Source organism: Lygodium microphyllum, chromosome 2 (genome assembly GCF_053477565.2).
Source record: "Lygodium microphyllum isolate KBCC chromosome 2, Lygodium_microphyllum_v1.1.10, whole genome shotgun sequence".
Lineage (NCBI taxonomy): Eukaryota > Viridiplantae > Streptophyta > Polypodiopsida > Schizaeales > Lygodiaceae > Lygodium > Lygodium microphyllum.
The window spans coordinates 105,113,690-105,131,383 of record NC_141136.1 but is presented as its reverse complement, the minus strand read 5'-3'; the positions used below and the strand labels follow the sequence as shown (position 1 = coordinate 105,131,383).

The 17,694-nt window shown below is 46.4% G+C and overlaps 1 protein-coding gene across 4 annotated transcripts in view; it reads left to right on the top strand.

Moving 5' to 3' along the window:
• LOC148040135 (methyltransferase) overlaps positions 1-17,694 on the top strand; it is a 77,479-nt gene that overhangs the window by 13,851 nt on the left and 45,934 nt on the right. For all 4 annotated transcript variants that reach the window (XM_087696954.1, XM_087696945.1, XM_087696962.1 and 1 more), the window contains exon 6: positions 11,996-12,082. In XM_087696954.1, the coding sequence (XP_087553080.1) occupies positions 11,996-12,082 (87 nt within the window). The remainder of the gene's footprint in view (positions 1-11,995; positions 12,083-17,694) is intronic.

The window sequence follows — 17,694 nt, the reverse complement described above, 5'->3', positions numbered from 1 at the left end:
TTCTCTCTCCTCATTGTTGTCTGTATCAGATCTAGCTTCTTACTACTGTGTTTGCTAGTGTTCGATATCCAAAGGCTGCCTTGTTGTGATTTGGGATCCGTTCAGAGTACGATACACTCTCTAGCTCATTACCCCTACCATGATCCTTGAGATACAAGAGTCGGAGGTACAATATTTATTCACTACATAGTGTGTTTGTTGCATGAGCATCGTATATTCAGTAGGTATATCACTTCATTCATTCATTGTGTTCATTGTCTCTGCGTTACCGTAACCCTAACTGTGTTCTTTTATTAGTCTACACTTTGTCGTACAGTTTTTGTTTATGTCTTTGTGTTAGGGCATTTCTTTACAGCCCACTCGTTGTCTCTGTATTAGTCAGGGGATACCACTGATGACTTGCTCACTAATGTTAATCGAGCAATGGTTGCATGGAATCTTTTTGCTTTGGCATCGGGACTTCATATTAATGCTTAGAAATCTAGACTCCTTTCTTGTATGGAGAATGATTTGCCGACCTAGGGTTGGCATGGAGTTGTGATTTCTAAGGAGATATAACGAGACACTTGGGTTATCCTATTGGTGTGGATGTAGCTCCTCGTGCCTTGCTTGATTGGATGTTATCCGATATTCATGATTGGTTCATGTACTAGAAATCTCAAGGTTGGCCTCTTCATGTGAGAGTTAAAGTTGCTCAATGCTTCATGATCAGCATGATTTCGTTTTTCCTGCTATTGCTTCCTTGGACTAAGAAGTCTCTTTTGGAACTGGTTCAGCTTATCCGATTCATGTTGTGGAAAAAGAAAGGGAATTGTTTGGGCCAAGTGTGGATTTCGTGGCAGCATGTGACTACTCCTAAAAGGATGGGGGGAGCAGCTTTATTGGATGTTAATTTGCATATGGCTACTTTGAGACTAGCTCTTTTGCAGGCACTATGTGTAGAGAGTCATCCTTGGTCAGATATTGCAAAATTTTTCATAGAAAGGATTGGCATCTCTCATGGTAGCACGGTTATTCACACTTCTTGATGGCATATGCTTAATTCCACGAGACCTATTAAGGTCTCCCAGTCTTTTCTCCTTGCTCATTTGATTGCATCTTGGTAGGAGATGTTGCGTTTTGCAGTTTTGGCGCCCTCTTGATTTTCGTAAGGGGGAGAATTCGTTGCAAAGAGAAGTACTGGCTACCTCTAGGTTATTGGATTGACTTGATAAAGATTTACAGCGAGACAAGTTTAATCGGATGGCTTGTTTGGGGTTGCAGACAGTCCTTGATGGTATCATTCTTGGGCAGTCTCGTCTTTATTCTTTCTGGCGTATTCGTCAGCACTTTCGGGTGCCTCGAGGATATCATGACATTTGGTTGTCCTTATAGGACAGGCTTTTGAGGTTTACAGTCATTGTCTTCCTGGCGAGATTGGATGTAGATTGGATGTTTGTGCTTCCTGATGATTTTGAGAAAAGGTCTACTAATTATATATATCATTAGATGGTGGAGGCCAAGAGATGGGTCACTAGAAAAGCAAATAAATTATGGCATATTCGCGATAGTAAAAAGAAGTGGTAGGAAAGATTCATCCAACTCTGGAAGTCTAAGGTTTCTTATCAGGGTAAAGTGTTCATATGGAGGTTGCTTATTGGGGGTCTTTCAGCTGGGGATGTGTTGCGTGCTCGCAAGATCTCTACTGGTCGTGGTATATTTTGCACTACATGTGATGAGACATTGCTGTCTTTCAGCTGGGGATGTGTTGCGTGCTCGCAAGATCTCTACTGGTCGTGGTATATTTTGCACTACATGTGATGAGACATTGCTTCATCTCTTTGTCTCTTGCTCTATTGCTTGAAATGATATATTAACGTCTACAAAAGGCAAAAATGACCTATGAGACCATGAGTTACAATGGGCAAAATATGTAGCACAAAGCAAAATAAGAAAGGAAACTAACTATGGCTATGTGTAAGCATAGAGCTCTATCTAGTAACAATGAGCTCCAAATGGTACAATCTCATGTGGGTATGGAGGGCTTAGCTCTAGCCCGAGCAATAATCCCCCTGTATCCGCCTATGAAGGTGTCGTCGGTGTCTGTGTCGAGGCCTAGGACATCTGGATCAGCTAAGTTGAATGGCTCGATCAATCAATACTCCTTGTCTCTGTGTGGACTGTGGCGGTGGGAGAGGCTCTTGTGTGGACTGTGGCTGTAACTGTATTGAAGTCTTTTGAGTCTCCTTTGCAAAGAGGTTTGTGAGCTGCCTCTGCGAAGGGCCTCGGTGTCCTGGAGCAGTTGTACTCCTAAGGCGCATGTCATGAAGCCATTGTATCTCAAGAAGAAAGAGACCAAGGCATCGCTGATCGGTAAAATCCATGACTTTGGATAGTGGTCCAAATCCGTCTCTAAAGAGACAGTGGAAACGACCATGGACCTCATAATACGCTAGGCAGCGGCATATATAATGCTCCTCTATCTCTGGCTCTAATTGGCATATCTGGCGCATGCGCTTCTTTGGTGGGATGGATCTATATCTACTAGTCTCAATCTCTAGTTGATGTGAGGAGGTATGCAACTAGCCAATAGTATATCTGATCCCATGGGAAAGGTGGGTGTCCATGTATCTCGGGCGAACAATGAATCCAGCGTCAGTAGTGTGAAGGAAATGCTCGTGGTAGAAAGCCATCTTTGTCCCTAGCTCCTGCCCTGGCATCAGCTCTACCCGCCTGATATCCAGTTGGGTAACATCCTGTTAGAGATCATAGCCTGTCTGGAGGGCAGGCAGCTGCACAGTCGGACCAGCAGGGCAGCTGCACAGTCGGATTGTGCAGTCGGACTGCCACGTGGCAGTCCGACTGCCTGCAGCCCAGTCGGCTGCATTTAATGCAGCCGACCTATTTTTCTGGCGCCCTATTTTCAGGCAGTTGTCGGCTATAAATACCCGACATTCTCAGCAGTCTATACACACTTCTCTGACGCAGATTACAGACCGGTGACGCGCAGTTTCTGTCTCTGTTCACAGATTTCAGACAGCAGACAGTGCAGACTGCAGCAGACTTCGAGGTGGACAGCAGGTTGCATCGTCGAGGTGGACACACGCAGTCCAGCGCACTGCATCATTGTATATCTTTGTATTCAGCATTCTTTATACAGCAGATCTTCGTCGTCCACTGTCTCTTTCTCTCCCTTCTCTCTCTGCGTTCTCTCTCTCTCAGTCCTACGCTTCCGCACTGCTGCACTCTGACATGGTATCAGAGCAGTGTTTGAGGGCTGACTGAGCGCAGAATCAACCTGAAGAGGAGTTTCCATCGCGACACAAATTTGCGTTTTTTGCGTTTAAGGGCAGACAGGAGGGCTGCGCCTTGGAACAAGGCTGAAACGAGTGTGGGCGCATAGGAAAGGAGTACAGGTGGTGGATTTGCTGCTGTTTACTACTGTTTGACGCGGAGGAAGTTTGAGTTTTCAGCCTACAAGTGCAGGTTTTGCTTTTTCATCGCCTCCGGCGGGTGAAGAAGCTCCAGGACGCGGAAGAGCCTTAGCAGGCTGAGTTTTCCCAGTTAGAGGGGGCTGCTTTTTTGTTTGAGAAGGCATTGCAGTTAAAGATGTCTACAGAGATGGACTTGGAGTTCCAGGCGATTATGGACCGGAAGGTGCCTGTCTTACCGGCTCTTCCTACAGATCAGAAGCTGGACGGCGACAACTACCGCATTTGGCACGTCATGATGTTGGCCATCCTTGAGTCCTATGATTTGGCGGAGTTGGTACAGGAGGAGATTGACCGGCCCTCGGTAAGAGATGAGTCCAAACTCTCTTCCGATGCTCGTGCGGAGTTGGCCAGGGCCCAGTCTCATTGGGACAAGCTGAATGCCAGGATTCGATCCTTTCTCTTTCTATCATGCACTACAGCCGTGATCGCTCACATCGAGCACTTGACGGTGGCTCGTGAGATATGGCTGGAGCTTGATCAAATGTACAATCGGATGACCCTGATGAAGAGGGTTTCTTTGGAGGTTCAGATGCGGACCTTGTCCGTTAATAAGTCTTCTTCGCTACGGGAGCACATTAACAAGCTAAGGCAGCTACAGATGCAGGTTCAAAATGCGGGGAAGCCGATTTCCTCCGAAGACATGGCGATCACACTATTGTCCCAGTTGCCGCCACGATTCGGTACATTTTACTCTGCCCTTATTGCTTCGGGGCGAGAGTCTACTCTTCGGTGGGAAGAGTTGGTTCCTATGGTCTTGGACCAAGAGGAACAGTTAAAGGGACAGAATGCTTCCAAGTCGGAGGCGTTGACAGGTCAAGCCTCTCAAAAGAAGGGGAAGGACCAAAAGAAGAAGAAGGGGGATAACAAGTCCAAGAAGGACAAGGACAAAGACTCCACATGCCATATTTGTGGAAAGACTGGCCATTGGAAGAAGGATTGCCCTGACAAAGACACGAAGGACACCAAGAAGAAGGATACCAAGGATTCTGGAGCGGTGGCTGCACCCTCATCAGCTGCATTTCTTCATCTAGCTGTCATTGAGGACGCTTCACCGAATGCTTCTGATGCTGCGATGACGGCTCCCCAGGCTCGAGAGTGGATTGTTGATAGTGGTGCCTCATGGCACATGACTCCTTCCTTAGATGGTGTTGCTCAGCTACGACCCTCGCGTGGGCAGATTCTCATTGGAGACAGCTCTTCAGTTTCTATTGCAGGTCGGGGTAAGATGCAGCTTATTCCGGATGGACGAGGTGGTACCCATACCTCAGAGGTTTTGCATGTGCCAGGATTAGGGTACCATCTCCTTTCAGTTCATAAGATTTGCTCCCTTGGTCTTTTGGTGGAGTTTGACAGTTCTACGGTGCGAGTCCTTGATCGTGTATTGAGGAAGGTTCTCTCATCTGGATATGAGGAGAACGGCATTTACAAATTGAAGTCTTCCACTGCTCTCTCTACTCTTCTTCTTACCTCACAGTCACAGCCTGAGTTATGGCATGCTCGGTTTGGTCACCTGAACTATGACTATCTTCGGAGGGCGTCACATGGACAGCTTGTTCGAGGGTTGCCGGATATAGTGGTGAGCCAGCAGCCATGTGTCTCCTGCATTCGGGGGAAGCAGCATAGAGATGCCATTCCCCACACAGCTTCGCGGCGGTCTACTTCACCGATGGAGCTAGTATCTACGGATCTTTGTGGCCCTATGAGGAACGAGTCCCTGCGTGGGAGCTCGTACTTCATGCTGATCGTGGATGACTATAGCAGGATGACATGGGCCTATTTTTTGGCACTAAAGTCAGAAGCTTTCTCACACTTCAAGGATTGGCTTCTCTTTGAGGAGAACCGATTAAGCCGGAAGTTGAAGACCTTGCGCTCCGACAAGGGCGGTGAATTTGTGTCTAATGAGTTTGCTCGGTTTTGTGCAGATAGAGGAATTCACCAGGAGTTTGCCAATACCAATATTCCTCAAGAAAATGGTATTCTTGAACGGACGAACCGCAGTGTGATCGAGATGGCGCGCACCATGATGGAGCACCGACAGACCCCTCAGGTTCTGTGGGCCGAGGCTGTGGCTACTGCAGTCCACATCCTTAATCGATCCCCTACTTCGGCTGTGGAAGGGATGACTCCATTTGAGGCTTATTTTGGGGCGAAGCCAGATGTTTCTTACTTTCGAGTCTTTGGGTGTGATGCCTATGTTCACATTCCCAAGGCTCACCGTGATAAATTTGAAGCGGCTTCCTGAAAACAAGTATTTGTTGGCTACAGCTCCCAGTCCCAAGGCTACCGATTGTATGATCCCGTCAAGCGGGATGTGTACACTAGCCGTGATGTTCGGTTTGTGGAGGTTCCGGCTACTTCAACGGGTGAGGAGCATCCCGTTCTTGGAGATCCAGGGGAGAGTTGGGCTCCTTCTACAGTTCCACTGGAGCCCGTGCCTTTTGATTATGATTCTGTTTCTGACACAGAGTCTACTGTTCCACCGGACCCCTCTGAGGAGTTACCACCGGTGGATATTCCAGAGTCTTCTGCTGATGGAGAACGACGAGGGGAGGTTCGGCCTCCTCCTCGCTGGGCCCGTGACACACTCCGTGATTCAGGGATCGAGGGGGTTCCTGAGGAGTGGGGACCACAGGATGGTCCGCGGCGGTCACGGAGGCACCAGGCACATTCTTCGGAGCTTGTTTGCTCCAACTATTGTTTGATGACCCGTGTTATGCAGGATCGAGAGCCCACCTCCGTGAAGGAGGCTTTACAGTCCGCACCATGGAAGAAAGCTATGGAAGCCGAGTTGGAGGCTATTGAGAGGAATGGCACTTGGACACTCGTGCCCCGCCCCCCGAAGAAGAAGGTGATTGGAGTCAAGTGGGTCTTCAAGACCAAATATCTCAGTGATGGTACTTTGGATAAGCACAAGGCTCGCCTAGTTGCTAAAGGTTTTGCACAGCGCCCAGGTATTGATTGTCATGACACTTTTGCCCCCACCGCTCGCATGGCAACCATTAGAGCTGTTCTTGCTTTGGCTGGCCATAGGAGATGGCCTGTTTATCAGTTGGATGTGAAGTCGGCCTTCCTGAATGGTGATTTGAAGGAGGAGATCTATGTTGAGCAGCCTCCTGGCTTTGGTTCTTCAGATGGGAAAGTCTACAGGTTGAAGAAGGCCTTGTATGGCCTCAAGCAGGCCCCGCGTGCATGGAACGAGAAGATTGATTCGTTCCTCCAGTCTCAGTTGGGATATCAGCGGTTCAAGGCCGATCCGCAGCTGTATGTACACACTTCCGAGGATGGTTGTGTGTTGTTTGTATTATATGTTGATGATTTGATTGTCACAGGTGATGCTGCACAGCAGGTCCAGGAGACAAAGTCAGCTTTACATCGGACGTTCGAGATGACGGATTTGGGTCTACTCCATTTCTTTTTAGGCCATGAGATTTATCAGTCTCAGAGGGGGATCTTTATCTCCCAACAGAGATATGTACAGGAGCTCTTGGTGTCTTTTGAGATGGAAGATTGTCGGGCCCTCTCTACTCCTATGGATCCGAACTGGAAGGCCACTTCCCATTCAGCTTCTCCTTTGGCGGATGCGTCCCGCTATCGACAGTTGATTGGGTCTTTGATTTGGCTTCTCAACACCAGGGTTGATCTATGTTTTGCTGTTGGGCTCTTGGTAGGGTTCATGAGTGAACCTAAGACGGTGCATTGGTAGGCTGCTCAGAGGATACTTCGGTATCTAAGGGGGATGTCTGATTTGGGGATTCATTACCCCGCAGGGACAGATGGGTCAGATATTGTACTTGCAGGTTGGAGCGACTCGGATTGGGCCGGTGACGTGGACCACAGGCGGTCTACTACAGGTTACTGCTTTACTTTGGGTGCAGGTGTTATTTCATGGAGTAGCAAGAAGCAGCCCACGGTAGCCCTTTCGTCTACTGAGGCGGAGTATCAGGCCGCGTCTTCCACCACCTGCGAGGTTGTGTGGCTTCGGAGATTGTTGGAGGAGCTTGGGTGCCCCCAGACTCATCCTACATTACTGCGATGTGACAATGAAAGTTGCATTGCCTTGGCAAGGAACCCTGTTTTTCATGCCCGGACGAAGCACATTGAGATTTAGTACCACTTCATCCGAGAAAAGCTTCTGGATGAGACCATCACTGTGAAGTATTGCAAGACGGAGGACAATCTTGCGGATTTGTTTACGAAAGCGCTTCCTCAGGCTCTTCTTCGGCGACATTCCAAATCCCTCAGGCTTCTGCCCTGTCCAGGCTCTGAGAGGGGGTGTTAGAGATCATAGCCTGTCTGGAGGGCAGGCAGCTGCACAGTCGGACCAGCAGGGCAGCTGCACAGTCGGACTGCCACGTGGCAGTCCGACTGCCTGCAGCCCAGTCGGCTGCATTTAATGCAGCCGACCTATTTTTCTGGCGCCCTATTTTCAGGTAGTTGTCGGCTATAAATACCCGACATTCTCAGCAGTCTATACACACTTCTCTGACGCAGATTACAGACCGGTGACGCGCAGTTTCTGTCTCTGTTCACAGATTTCAGACAGCAGACAGTGCAGACTGCAGCAGACTTCGAGGTGGACAGCAGGTTGCATCGTCGAGGTGGAGACACGCAGTCCAGCGCACTGCATCATTGTATATCTTTGTATTCAGCATTCTTTATACAGCAGATCTTCATCGTCCACTGTCTCTTTCTCTCCCTTCTCTCTCTCTCAGTCCTACGCTTCCGCACCGCTGCACTCTGACAGATCCATCCTGATGATCTTGCGAATCTCTAACTTGCTCAGATCAAGAGATGGTGCATCAAGGGAGTACTGGAAGGGGGGCAACTTGTCGATGCTAAAGCCATGTAGCTCAAACCAGGTCGACATCTGTGCATACCAATATGAAGTATCACCCTCTCTGGCAAGTTGCCTGGAGGACTCAAGGGCCAACCGTGCATATCTGTGTTTGGGTAAGTCCCATAGGCTATGTATGTATGTGACCGATCGGGTGAGGGCTTCTACCACAATTGGTGTAGCTGCTAGCTCGGCTCAGATGATCTCATGTGGCACTGAGGCCTTACATCTAATCATCCTGGATATCATGGACACTAGGGGTTTCTTCATCGACCTCCATCCATCATAAGTGCGCTCTGATCTGCTATGGTGGTCAAGACTGGGCCTCCATATCTGTACTCCATAAAGTAGTGTGGATGTGACTAGTGTATCGAAGAGCCATAGCTTGGTGCGGGGTTCTTGGAATTGCACTTGTGAGCACATCCTCTCCAAACCACCTAGTGCTGTGTATTCGCGAGTTAGTCTAGTGTTTGTTGCCTCTTGCATGGAAAAGGTGGGCCTTGTGAATAAGACTCCCAGGTATATATAAGAATCCATATACTCCAGTTCCTCAGATCCATATGTGAATTTAGGCGCTAATCTCCTGACCCACTATGGTGTAGTATTAAATACCATCACCTTGGTTTTACCAAGGTTCACTGAAAGCTCACTGTCCCAAGTATAAGAGTGTAATGCGTCCAAGTGTCTTTGTAGACCCTTTGGAGAGTCAGCTATCAATACAATGCCATCTGCATACAATAGGAGAGGTATCCAAGTGCCAGCTAGTGGAGCTTCTCTATCTCCTTCCTGGGAAATGTAATCAGCAATCCCATCAATGTACATGCGAAATAATGTCGGAGAGAGGGGGCATCCCTGCTTCACCCCAATGGTGGAGTAAATAGGTGTCGAAAGGCCCTCAGGTGTCCGGACTCTGCCCACAACTCTCTCATACAGTACCAAAATATCCCAACTGAGCTCTTTTGGTACTCCCATGGCATGCAATCTATGTATTAGCTTGTCTCTCGGTACTGTGCCAAAGGCTTTGCAGAAGTCCACAAAGCAGCAGTAGGTCTGTCGGCCATGGGCCCTTCCTTCCTCAATGATCACTTTGAGTGTGAGGATGTGATCCAATGTGGAGAAGCCTCTCCTAAAGCCAACCTTCCCTATGCTCTAAGACCCCACATCTCTGCCCACCTGCTTAACTCATTCTCAAGGATGGAAGCATATAACTTAGCTAATGTATGCCCAACCATGATAGTTCGGTAGTTACTGGGTAGAGTAGGGTCCCTTGACTTGAGGATGGGCACAATAGTGTTCGTGCTCCAGCTTTCTGGTAGGCCTTCACACATGGCCTTGCCTTGGGAGTAGGAAGATATTGTGTGCTCTAGTCTTCATAGGCAAAAAAATACCCTGTTTTTGGGTACCAATTGGTACGGATACACATGGTATGATACGGTACGAAGTGTACGGAATGAACGAGTTGGTACATGGTATGAATGCAACTATGAGAGAGAGAGAGAGAGAGAAACATGAGACACAGTGCTTCATCTTTTTGTCTCCTGCCTTGTTGCAAGACAGATTTGGAATTTTGTTTCCCGCGTGTGGCTCTCGTTGATCCAGCAACGGATATCACCTTGTTCGTGGATTATGGGAAAGATGACCTCCATGACCTCTTTGAGTTCAGATTACCCCTCCCTTTTCCATTTCCTTAGATGGACAGCCTCGTAGCATATTTGGCGTACTCGGAATGCCTTCATTTTTGATTCGGTATCTGGCATTCATGGTCATTGGCCCGAATCTGGGGTTTAGTGTTGTGGCAAATCTCCTCTATGTTGTTTGCTGATCTGGTTCTTCTTAACATTGCTGCTCCCTGGCTGGATACTGTTCGCTCCACACTAGCTGTTCTTTCAATGTGACATTTTTGTGTTACAGTCTGTGTAGACTTTCCTTCATGTTTTTTATTTTCAATGTTGACCTGATGGTCTGATGTAAATATTTACTACTTAATTCAATTATCTTCACGGAAAAAAAAAAGAGAGAAACATGAGACAGTGAGCAAGAGTGGACAGCAGTCCCACACTCAAAAAATGCAAGTACTAGAATGATAGAATGAAAGTGCAATAGGTCTTAAGTAAGTTAGACCTATCCCTAACTCAATAGGAGTTAATTTAACTCTAGAGTCTAGTGTCACTACCTTTAAAGTCCTAGACACACTATATTTTGAGACTTTAATAGGTGTCCACACCACACAAGTTACATTGGGTACTGCCTAGAATTGGCAAATTGTAACACTTGGTTGGCTCATTGATTTGTCTCACTTATACCCATCTAGGTGTTTGTTATGGAGTCATCATCTTGAGTTCATTCATGTAGTTCTCCTAAGCCTCATTGATAGGTCACTTTGTGGGTCTTGTAGTACTTGCAAGGCAACCAGACACATGGGATATTGTATTGCGAGGGGTTCTCACTAAAGGTTGGTGAACAAATTCATTTTGGGCAAGTGACATAGACTACCAAAGATCCATTCACGTTGTTGCTTTACCTTGGGATCAGGTGCCCTGTCTTGGGAGTAGCAGGCAAAAAGCCTTTGTTGCTCTTTCTTCCACAAAGGAAGAGTATAGGGCTGCTTGTGCAGCTGACCAAGATGCTGTTTGGTTGTGGCAAATGTTGGCTGATAATGGATTTCCACAGCTGTAGCCTACAGTCGTTTGTGGTAACAGTCAAAGCTGCTTGACCATAGCCAGGAATCTATTTTTTCATGCTTGCTTCAAGCAAATTAAGATAAAGTATACTGTATCGCCATGTTCAGGAGTGCATCTAGGACATGGGGTCGGAGCTGATTTACTGTTTCACAGCAGACAAGGTGGCAGACATCTTCACAAAGCTTCTTCCATTGCCTTTGCTTCGTTGTCATATGCATCCCTTGGGAGCTCATGCAAACCCAAGATTTGAGAGGGTTGTTAGTGGTCACGGTCATCTCTTGGTTATCAGCCTTACATTGAGTGAGTGAGGGACATTAAGAGCTCTATCTAGGTCCAATTATTTTGGTCATTTTGTCCTTTGTCCCTTTTTTGGACCCCATGCACCTTTTGGCACGGGATGTTGTCCTAGAGGAGTTTAGGTCAATCATGCACATTTGTAGGCTCACTTGCCAACCTGATAACTGGCTAATTAGAATATGTACGATGAGCAAATTGGCTAACTTGCCATGTGGCAAATCCACCCTGTCTTTACTCTGATGTCTGCATACTGCTTTGTTGCCTGTATTGCTTGCCACGGATTTTGATTGAAAAATGCTGTGAAAGATGCATGTTATGAAAATGGGCTTGTTTGTATCTAATGGTTAGAAATTTTTGTCAGTAACAAATTTGCTGGTAACCTGTATGGTCCTTGCTATTGCCCGGAATATTCTACATACGTAAAATGCAGCCATTATCTGTGTATGCAGAAGATGAGTTGTATAGGTTTGTTGGTCATATTTCATCACAAATGGGCCAAACTTTGTGAAGCAGACATAAACAGAGAGAATTTTGATTGTCTTTTAACTGCTGATAACTTTACAACACTACTTTAAAAAGATCTCCATTCTCTTCATTGCAAAATAGTCCATACCGATTTCACTTACATCCAGGCCCTACAATTCAATTTGTTGTTTTTTGCCATAATTCAGATGTGCTTCACAATTGACTTTTGATGTGTTGTCTTGCAGTTGAAAATTTGGATCTAAGAAGGGTAAAATCTTTGCAAGGGTGCCATTATGTTGCATTGAGCAAGCACCTGTGTGGATGTGCCACAGGTAAACTGTCCTTTCATCTGTTTCTACTGATTGACTTCAAGTCTGTTCATACTTTCTATTTGGGTTGCTTTTCAAGGTTGATAAGGATAGAATGTCAACTTGAAGTGGCTTTTCATATTATCCAATTGCCAAACATAGATCCTTTTGAAGTGTGTTTTGATAGCTTCTCACTTGGAGCAATGGACTTATTGTCTAAGAGATCGAAATCTCCATGCATGGATCCATCAGCTTGAGTGGCTTTTGAATGTCTTGTTGGAAATAGGTTTTTCTACATGGTTTGCTAACACAAGCATAACCAGTATGCAATCTCCATGCATGCATTCCTCAAAATTCGGGGCTTTTGAATGTCTTTTGGAATAGGTTTTTCCACATGGTTCGCTGATGCAAGCATAACCAGCATAGCTTCTCAAAACATGCTTAGAATTAACCCTTGCTCCCTCTTGTGAGTGGAGCTAGTCAACAACTGTGTAGGTATGGCTTTATTATTTGTGGCTGATCGTTTTTCTCTCTCAAGATGAGCGATTTCACCTCAGGCAATCAGCTAATCTTTTGGGAAAAGGTGTAACCACATCACTAGCAGGGATACTTGACACTATCAAGAGGGCTTGGGAAGAGGCGTAACCACATCACAGTAGGGATACTTGACAACTGCTTTCTGGGCTTGCACTATATCTACTAAGATGAGCTAGGGTATAAAGGCAGGTTATGATACCTATACATTGGCAGCAACATGCACAAGACCTATGCAAGGGCAGGAGAGGTTGGACTAGAGGTTTGAAGAGCTTAAGGTTAGTTGGAAGAACTCTAACTGGGTGAGAGATAGGATCTAGATGGATGATGGCTTTGGAGGGGTCTCCCTTTTATAGCTCGTGAAGGTAGTTTGCTTGGCGTGTGTGACCTATCTTATTATGGATCTTTTTAGTTAGCTAGGGAACATTCCCTTTACATTCGGGCTGTGGGCAGTACCTGTGGACCCCTATAAGGGGGGCTTGAGACCCCCTAGCTAGAGGTTGCTTCCATGGCTTGTGAACCCCGAAATCCTTGATAAGTCCCACACCTTGCAACTCGATGCAATGTGTCTCAATTTGCACTAGCTTGACTACTCTATCTAACCCCAGGGCTAGACCCACAAAGGTCACCCTTTTGCCATATGGTCACATAGACCTCGTCAGACATACAAGTTGGTATCCAACCAATATCTTAGCTTGCACATGACTTCTCCTCCTAATGGGGCCTGATAAATTTGAGCACCGTGGATCATTGGGGGCACCTTATGAGGGTGGGGCATTGAGCATATGTAATAGTCTTAGACCCGCCAAAGAGAATACAAAGATAAATCATGTCCTCATGACATACCATCTCTTGAAAAATGGCTCAATCGCATTTGAGTATGACTTTAACATAGCGGCCATCGCTTTACGTGTGATTGAGTGCTTTATGCAATATTTGCAACATAGGTCATGCCCATATTTCCCCCCAAAAAAAGGAAGAGAACTCTTTCTTAAATAAACAATGTTCACAATGATTCTAGGAGCTACAGTAAGTAATATGAATAGTTACAATTGGAGTGTCATAACCATTCCTCATAGAAGTTTCAAAGGAGACAGCCAACCAATGCTGCCTTGGATGAGTGTAAAGCATTATTAAATGACATCTAGATACTGGAGACATGCTGTTATGAGAAATTGGAAATGCCCAAGGTAAAGGGGTAGTTGTCATGGGAACACCGGGTGTCAGGATCTCCTACCCAATCAAAATCAGTGTACCCTTGCAAACATAAATCAAAACCATATGTTAGGCCATAAAAAAAAGTATACCCAGCAAATAATGCAATACACGAAGACGTGCAATCCAATGTGACATCCTAGGTGCTATGAAATACTGATTGAGTAAGCTAAAATTGGCCTAGTGTGAATTAACCAAAGAATTTTTCCTACAACAGAATGATAGGTATGTTGATCGAAGGGCTGCCCTAGGGTATCCTTTGACAAGTGGATAGTAGGATCTAGAGGCGTGGCCACTGGCCATGTCTGATCTGGAGTGTACTGTTCCACGAGCTGAAGTGCATACTTCTTTTGTGACACAAAAATACAGCCCCCAGAACGAAGAACCTCCATCCCCAAGAAATAGGACAACAAACCAAGGTGTGTCATCTCAAATGTAGCTTTAAGCTTAGTCTTGATTTTCACTATGGCGGCAAAATTTGAGCCTGTGATGAGTAAGTCATGAATGTATAGCAGGATATAGCTAACCCCCTCTTCAATAGATCAAACGTATAAGTTCGGGTCATAAGGGGTAGAATGGTATCCGCAAGTCTACAAGAACTCATCCATCCTATGGAACCAAGACCACGGTGCTTGCTTTAGCCCATAAAGAGCTTTATGCAAGTGGAATACCATATCCCTAGGGTTTCTTGAAGGAAAGCCCAGTGGCTACTCCACATAGACTTCCTTCTCTAAGAAATTGTTTAGGAAGGCACTCTTGAGATCCATCTGATGTATCAGCCAACCGTGGTGAGCGGCTAGTGCGAGCATCAATTGAAAGGAGGTCAACCGAAGTAGGGGTGAAGGTCTCTTCATAATCAATGCCATGCTTCTGTCGAAACCCTTGCACGATAAGGCGAGCCTTGTATTTGTCTAAAGTCCCATTAGCTTTTAGCTTGGTCCTAAAAATCTACTTTGTGCGGATGACTTTCTTGTAGCTCAGACGATCCACCAATGTCCAAGTCTCATTTCGGTCAATACTCTCTAGCTCCTTCACCATGGCCTCTCACCATTGAGGGTGCTGAAGAGCTTTCTGCCATGTATCCGGGTTAGAATGCGCTATATAATCAGCTGTAAATAGCAATGCAAATGATGCCTGAGGAGCAAGCCATGCAGATCTTCTAGGTCCCTCCGAAGTGGAATCCGGTGGTAGGATCCCCGAATCCCGCATGATCTGTTGGTACCAGCGAGGTAACTGGTCTCGCGAAGGGGGCTCGAGAGCGGAAGAATATGCGGAAATGTCAGGAGCGGGAAGTAGACCAGTAGGCTCACTGGGCACGATCTCTGATGATGTGGAAGAAGGAATCGGATTGGAGTCTTGTGCAGAGGACTGCATGATATCCCTCTCGTCAAAGACGACATTCCGTCTAACGATCACCTTGTTTGTCCGAGGATCAAACAAATGATAGGCTGTTGCTTCAGAGGAATATCCCACAAAAATGGAGATCAGCTTGGGGAGTGAGCTTGCCTATCTTGTCATCAGGGATGTGTGTGTATGCATGACATTGGAAGACTCTGAAGTGGAAAATGAAAAGTCGAGAGCCAAAAGTTGCCTCATATGGGGTTTTCTGAGGAAGAGCCGCAGCTGGGCACCGGTTGAGGATGTACACAGAAGTGTTAACAGCTTCGACCCAAAGATGCTCAGGGAGCTTTGCTGCGAATAACATACAATGCGCCATTTCCATGGTTGTCCGGTTCCTACGCTCTACGATTCCATTCTAAGAAAGGGAGTTGGTAGAGGTGAGTTGGTGTGAGATGCCATGCTTCTGTAGAAACCTGGAAAACTCGTGGGAGATGAAATCACCACCGCTATTACTCCTCATGCAACCGACACGACGACCAGTTTGGTTATGAACCAACAACACCCAAGCAAAAAAATATGTGAAAGCATCTGACTTATGCTTGAGAAAATACACCCACATGTATCTGGAATGATCATCCAATATCAAAAAGAAGTACAATACGCCATTCAAGGCGGCAGTGGATGTTGGCCCATAAAGATCAACTTGAATCAATCTAAGAGGCGCCTCAGCATGATGTGAGGTTTACTGAGGAAATGGGGTACGGTGATGCTTCCCGAGCTGACATGCTTTACAGACATCTTGAGCTAGCTTCAGGCGTGAAAGGCCCTTAATCAGCTCACGGCGTGACAACTCATAAAGAGAGTCATAACCAAGATGCCGTAATAAAAAATGCCAACGGCGTTCATTGTTCGTAGGCTCTCGAGATGGGGCCAAGGCTTGGAAGCTATGGAACATGGAGCCCTCGGTTGTCGGCTTGGTCAGAAAATGTGTCATGTGGTATAGGCCATTAGGCTGTGTCTTACCGCGAGTAATCACTAAACCAGTTTGAGAGTCAAGGATCTCGACTGTGGTCATTGTAACGAAGACTGCTCCCCCCACCCGGCAAAGCTGTTGAACAGATAAGAAGTTAACCCCAAGCCGAGGGACATGATATACATTGTCTAGCGAAGCGAGATCCGAACCCTTGTCAGTGGCAAAATTGACGCAACCTTGGGCTTGAATCTTGACTGAGGAGTAGTTTTTTATGCGGACCTGTCCGGCTACAGGGGCTCGGGAACGGAAAATGTCCGCTGTAGGAGTCATATGATGTGTAGCTCCACTGTCCACAATCCAAACGGGAGCTGAAGTGCTCGGTTGTGACGAGTGGGCCTTTGCGGTAACCTTGTCAAGAGGCAACTCATAGGTGTGGACGAGACTCGCATCGGATGTCTCTATGGAGACGATGTGGGCCTTTGCAGACTAGTCAGATAAGCCCTTTGGATTTGAGAACGTTGTCTACTGTAATGGCTGAGCGGTGGTAGTATGAGTCTGACTTTAAACTGCACCTTGCCATCACCCTACCTCCCTTGTTGGGGATTGCTCGATTCAGGGGCGGGGGTCTATGACTTAGATTTTGGCGTTGTGCCTCTTCCCTTTGATCGACAGTCGTCTTCAAAATGGCCAGCCTTTTAATAATGTTGACGATACCTATTCTTTTTAGGTACATTCTGCCACCCGAGTTTGAGAGATTGGGATGTTCCTTGTGATTCCCCTGATTGATTTTGCTTTTGCTTTTGATTTTGATTTTGAGTGGAGGTTGGGTTTTGTTTTCCCTTCCCTTAGTGCCCTTTTTGAGAATGAGCAACAAGAGTCTGCTTTGACAAGGAATTTATATGAAACTGATCGAACAACTATACGTAATGCAACAGTTGACACTCAAATTCATAGAATGTAGGCATGGTAGGCTTTGAAACTATATCTTCCACAAAATTGAAATATTTCTTAGGGAGTTTATTTAGGAACAATGTGACCTGATTGTCAGAGGACTTGGGAGTCCTTGTAGTGAAGAATTCAGCGAGAAGACGCTGATACTCAGTCAACTTGACTTTCAAGTCATCCCGGTCAGTGATTTTGAAAAGTTGGAGCCCATGGTCAAGATTGATACGACGGGTTCTCTCTCGAGCCGCATAGCGGTGAGTCAAGTGTGCCCATCGCTCAGACGCTAAGTCAAAATGCTAAAGTTGAGAATGAAACTTTGGCAATAAGCCCTGCATGAGATCGACAATAGCGGAGGCATTCCTAGCCTCCCACGAGCGGGCAACCTTGTATGGGACAAGTGCAGGATCGGGTTGGGGTTCCAACCCTTGTACAAGATCCCATAGGTTTTGGGAGTCAAGGACATGTCTTATCAAGTTCAATGAATTGGTAAAGTTTGACCCGTTAAAACGAGTCTTGTCATTAAATGCATGCTTGCCACACAGCCTCGTTGAAGATAACATCCCTGCTTACCTCAATCTTCCGTACCCCAAAGGGAATGAGGTAAGCCTCGATGCTAGCCACCACCTCG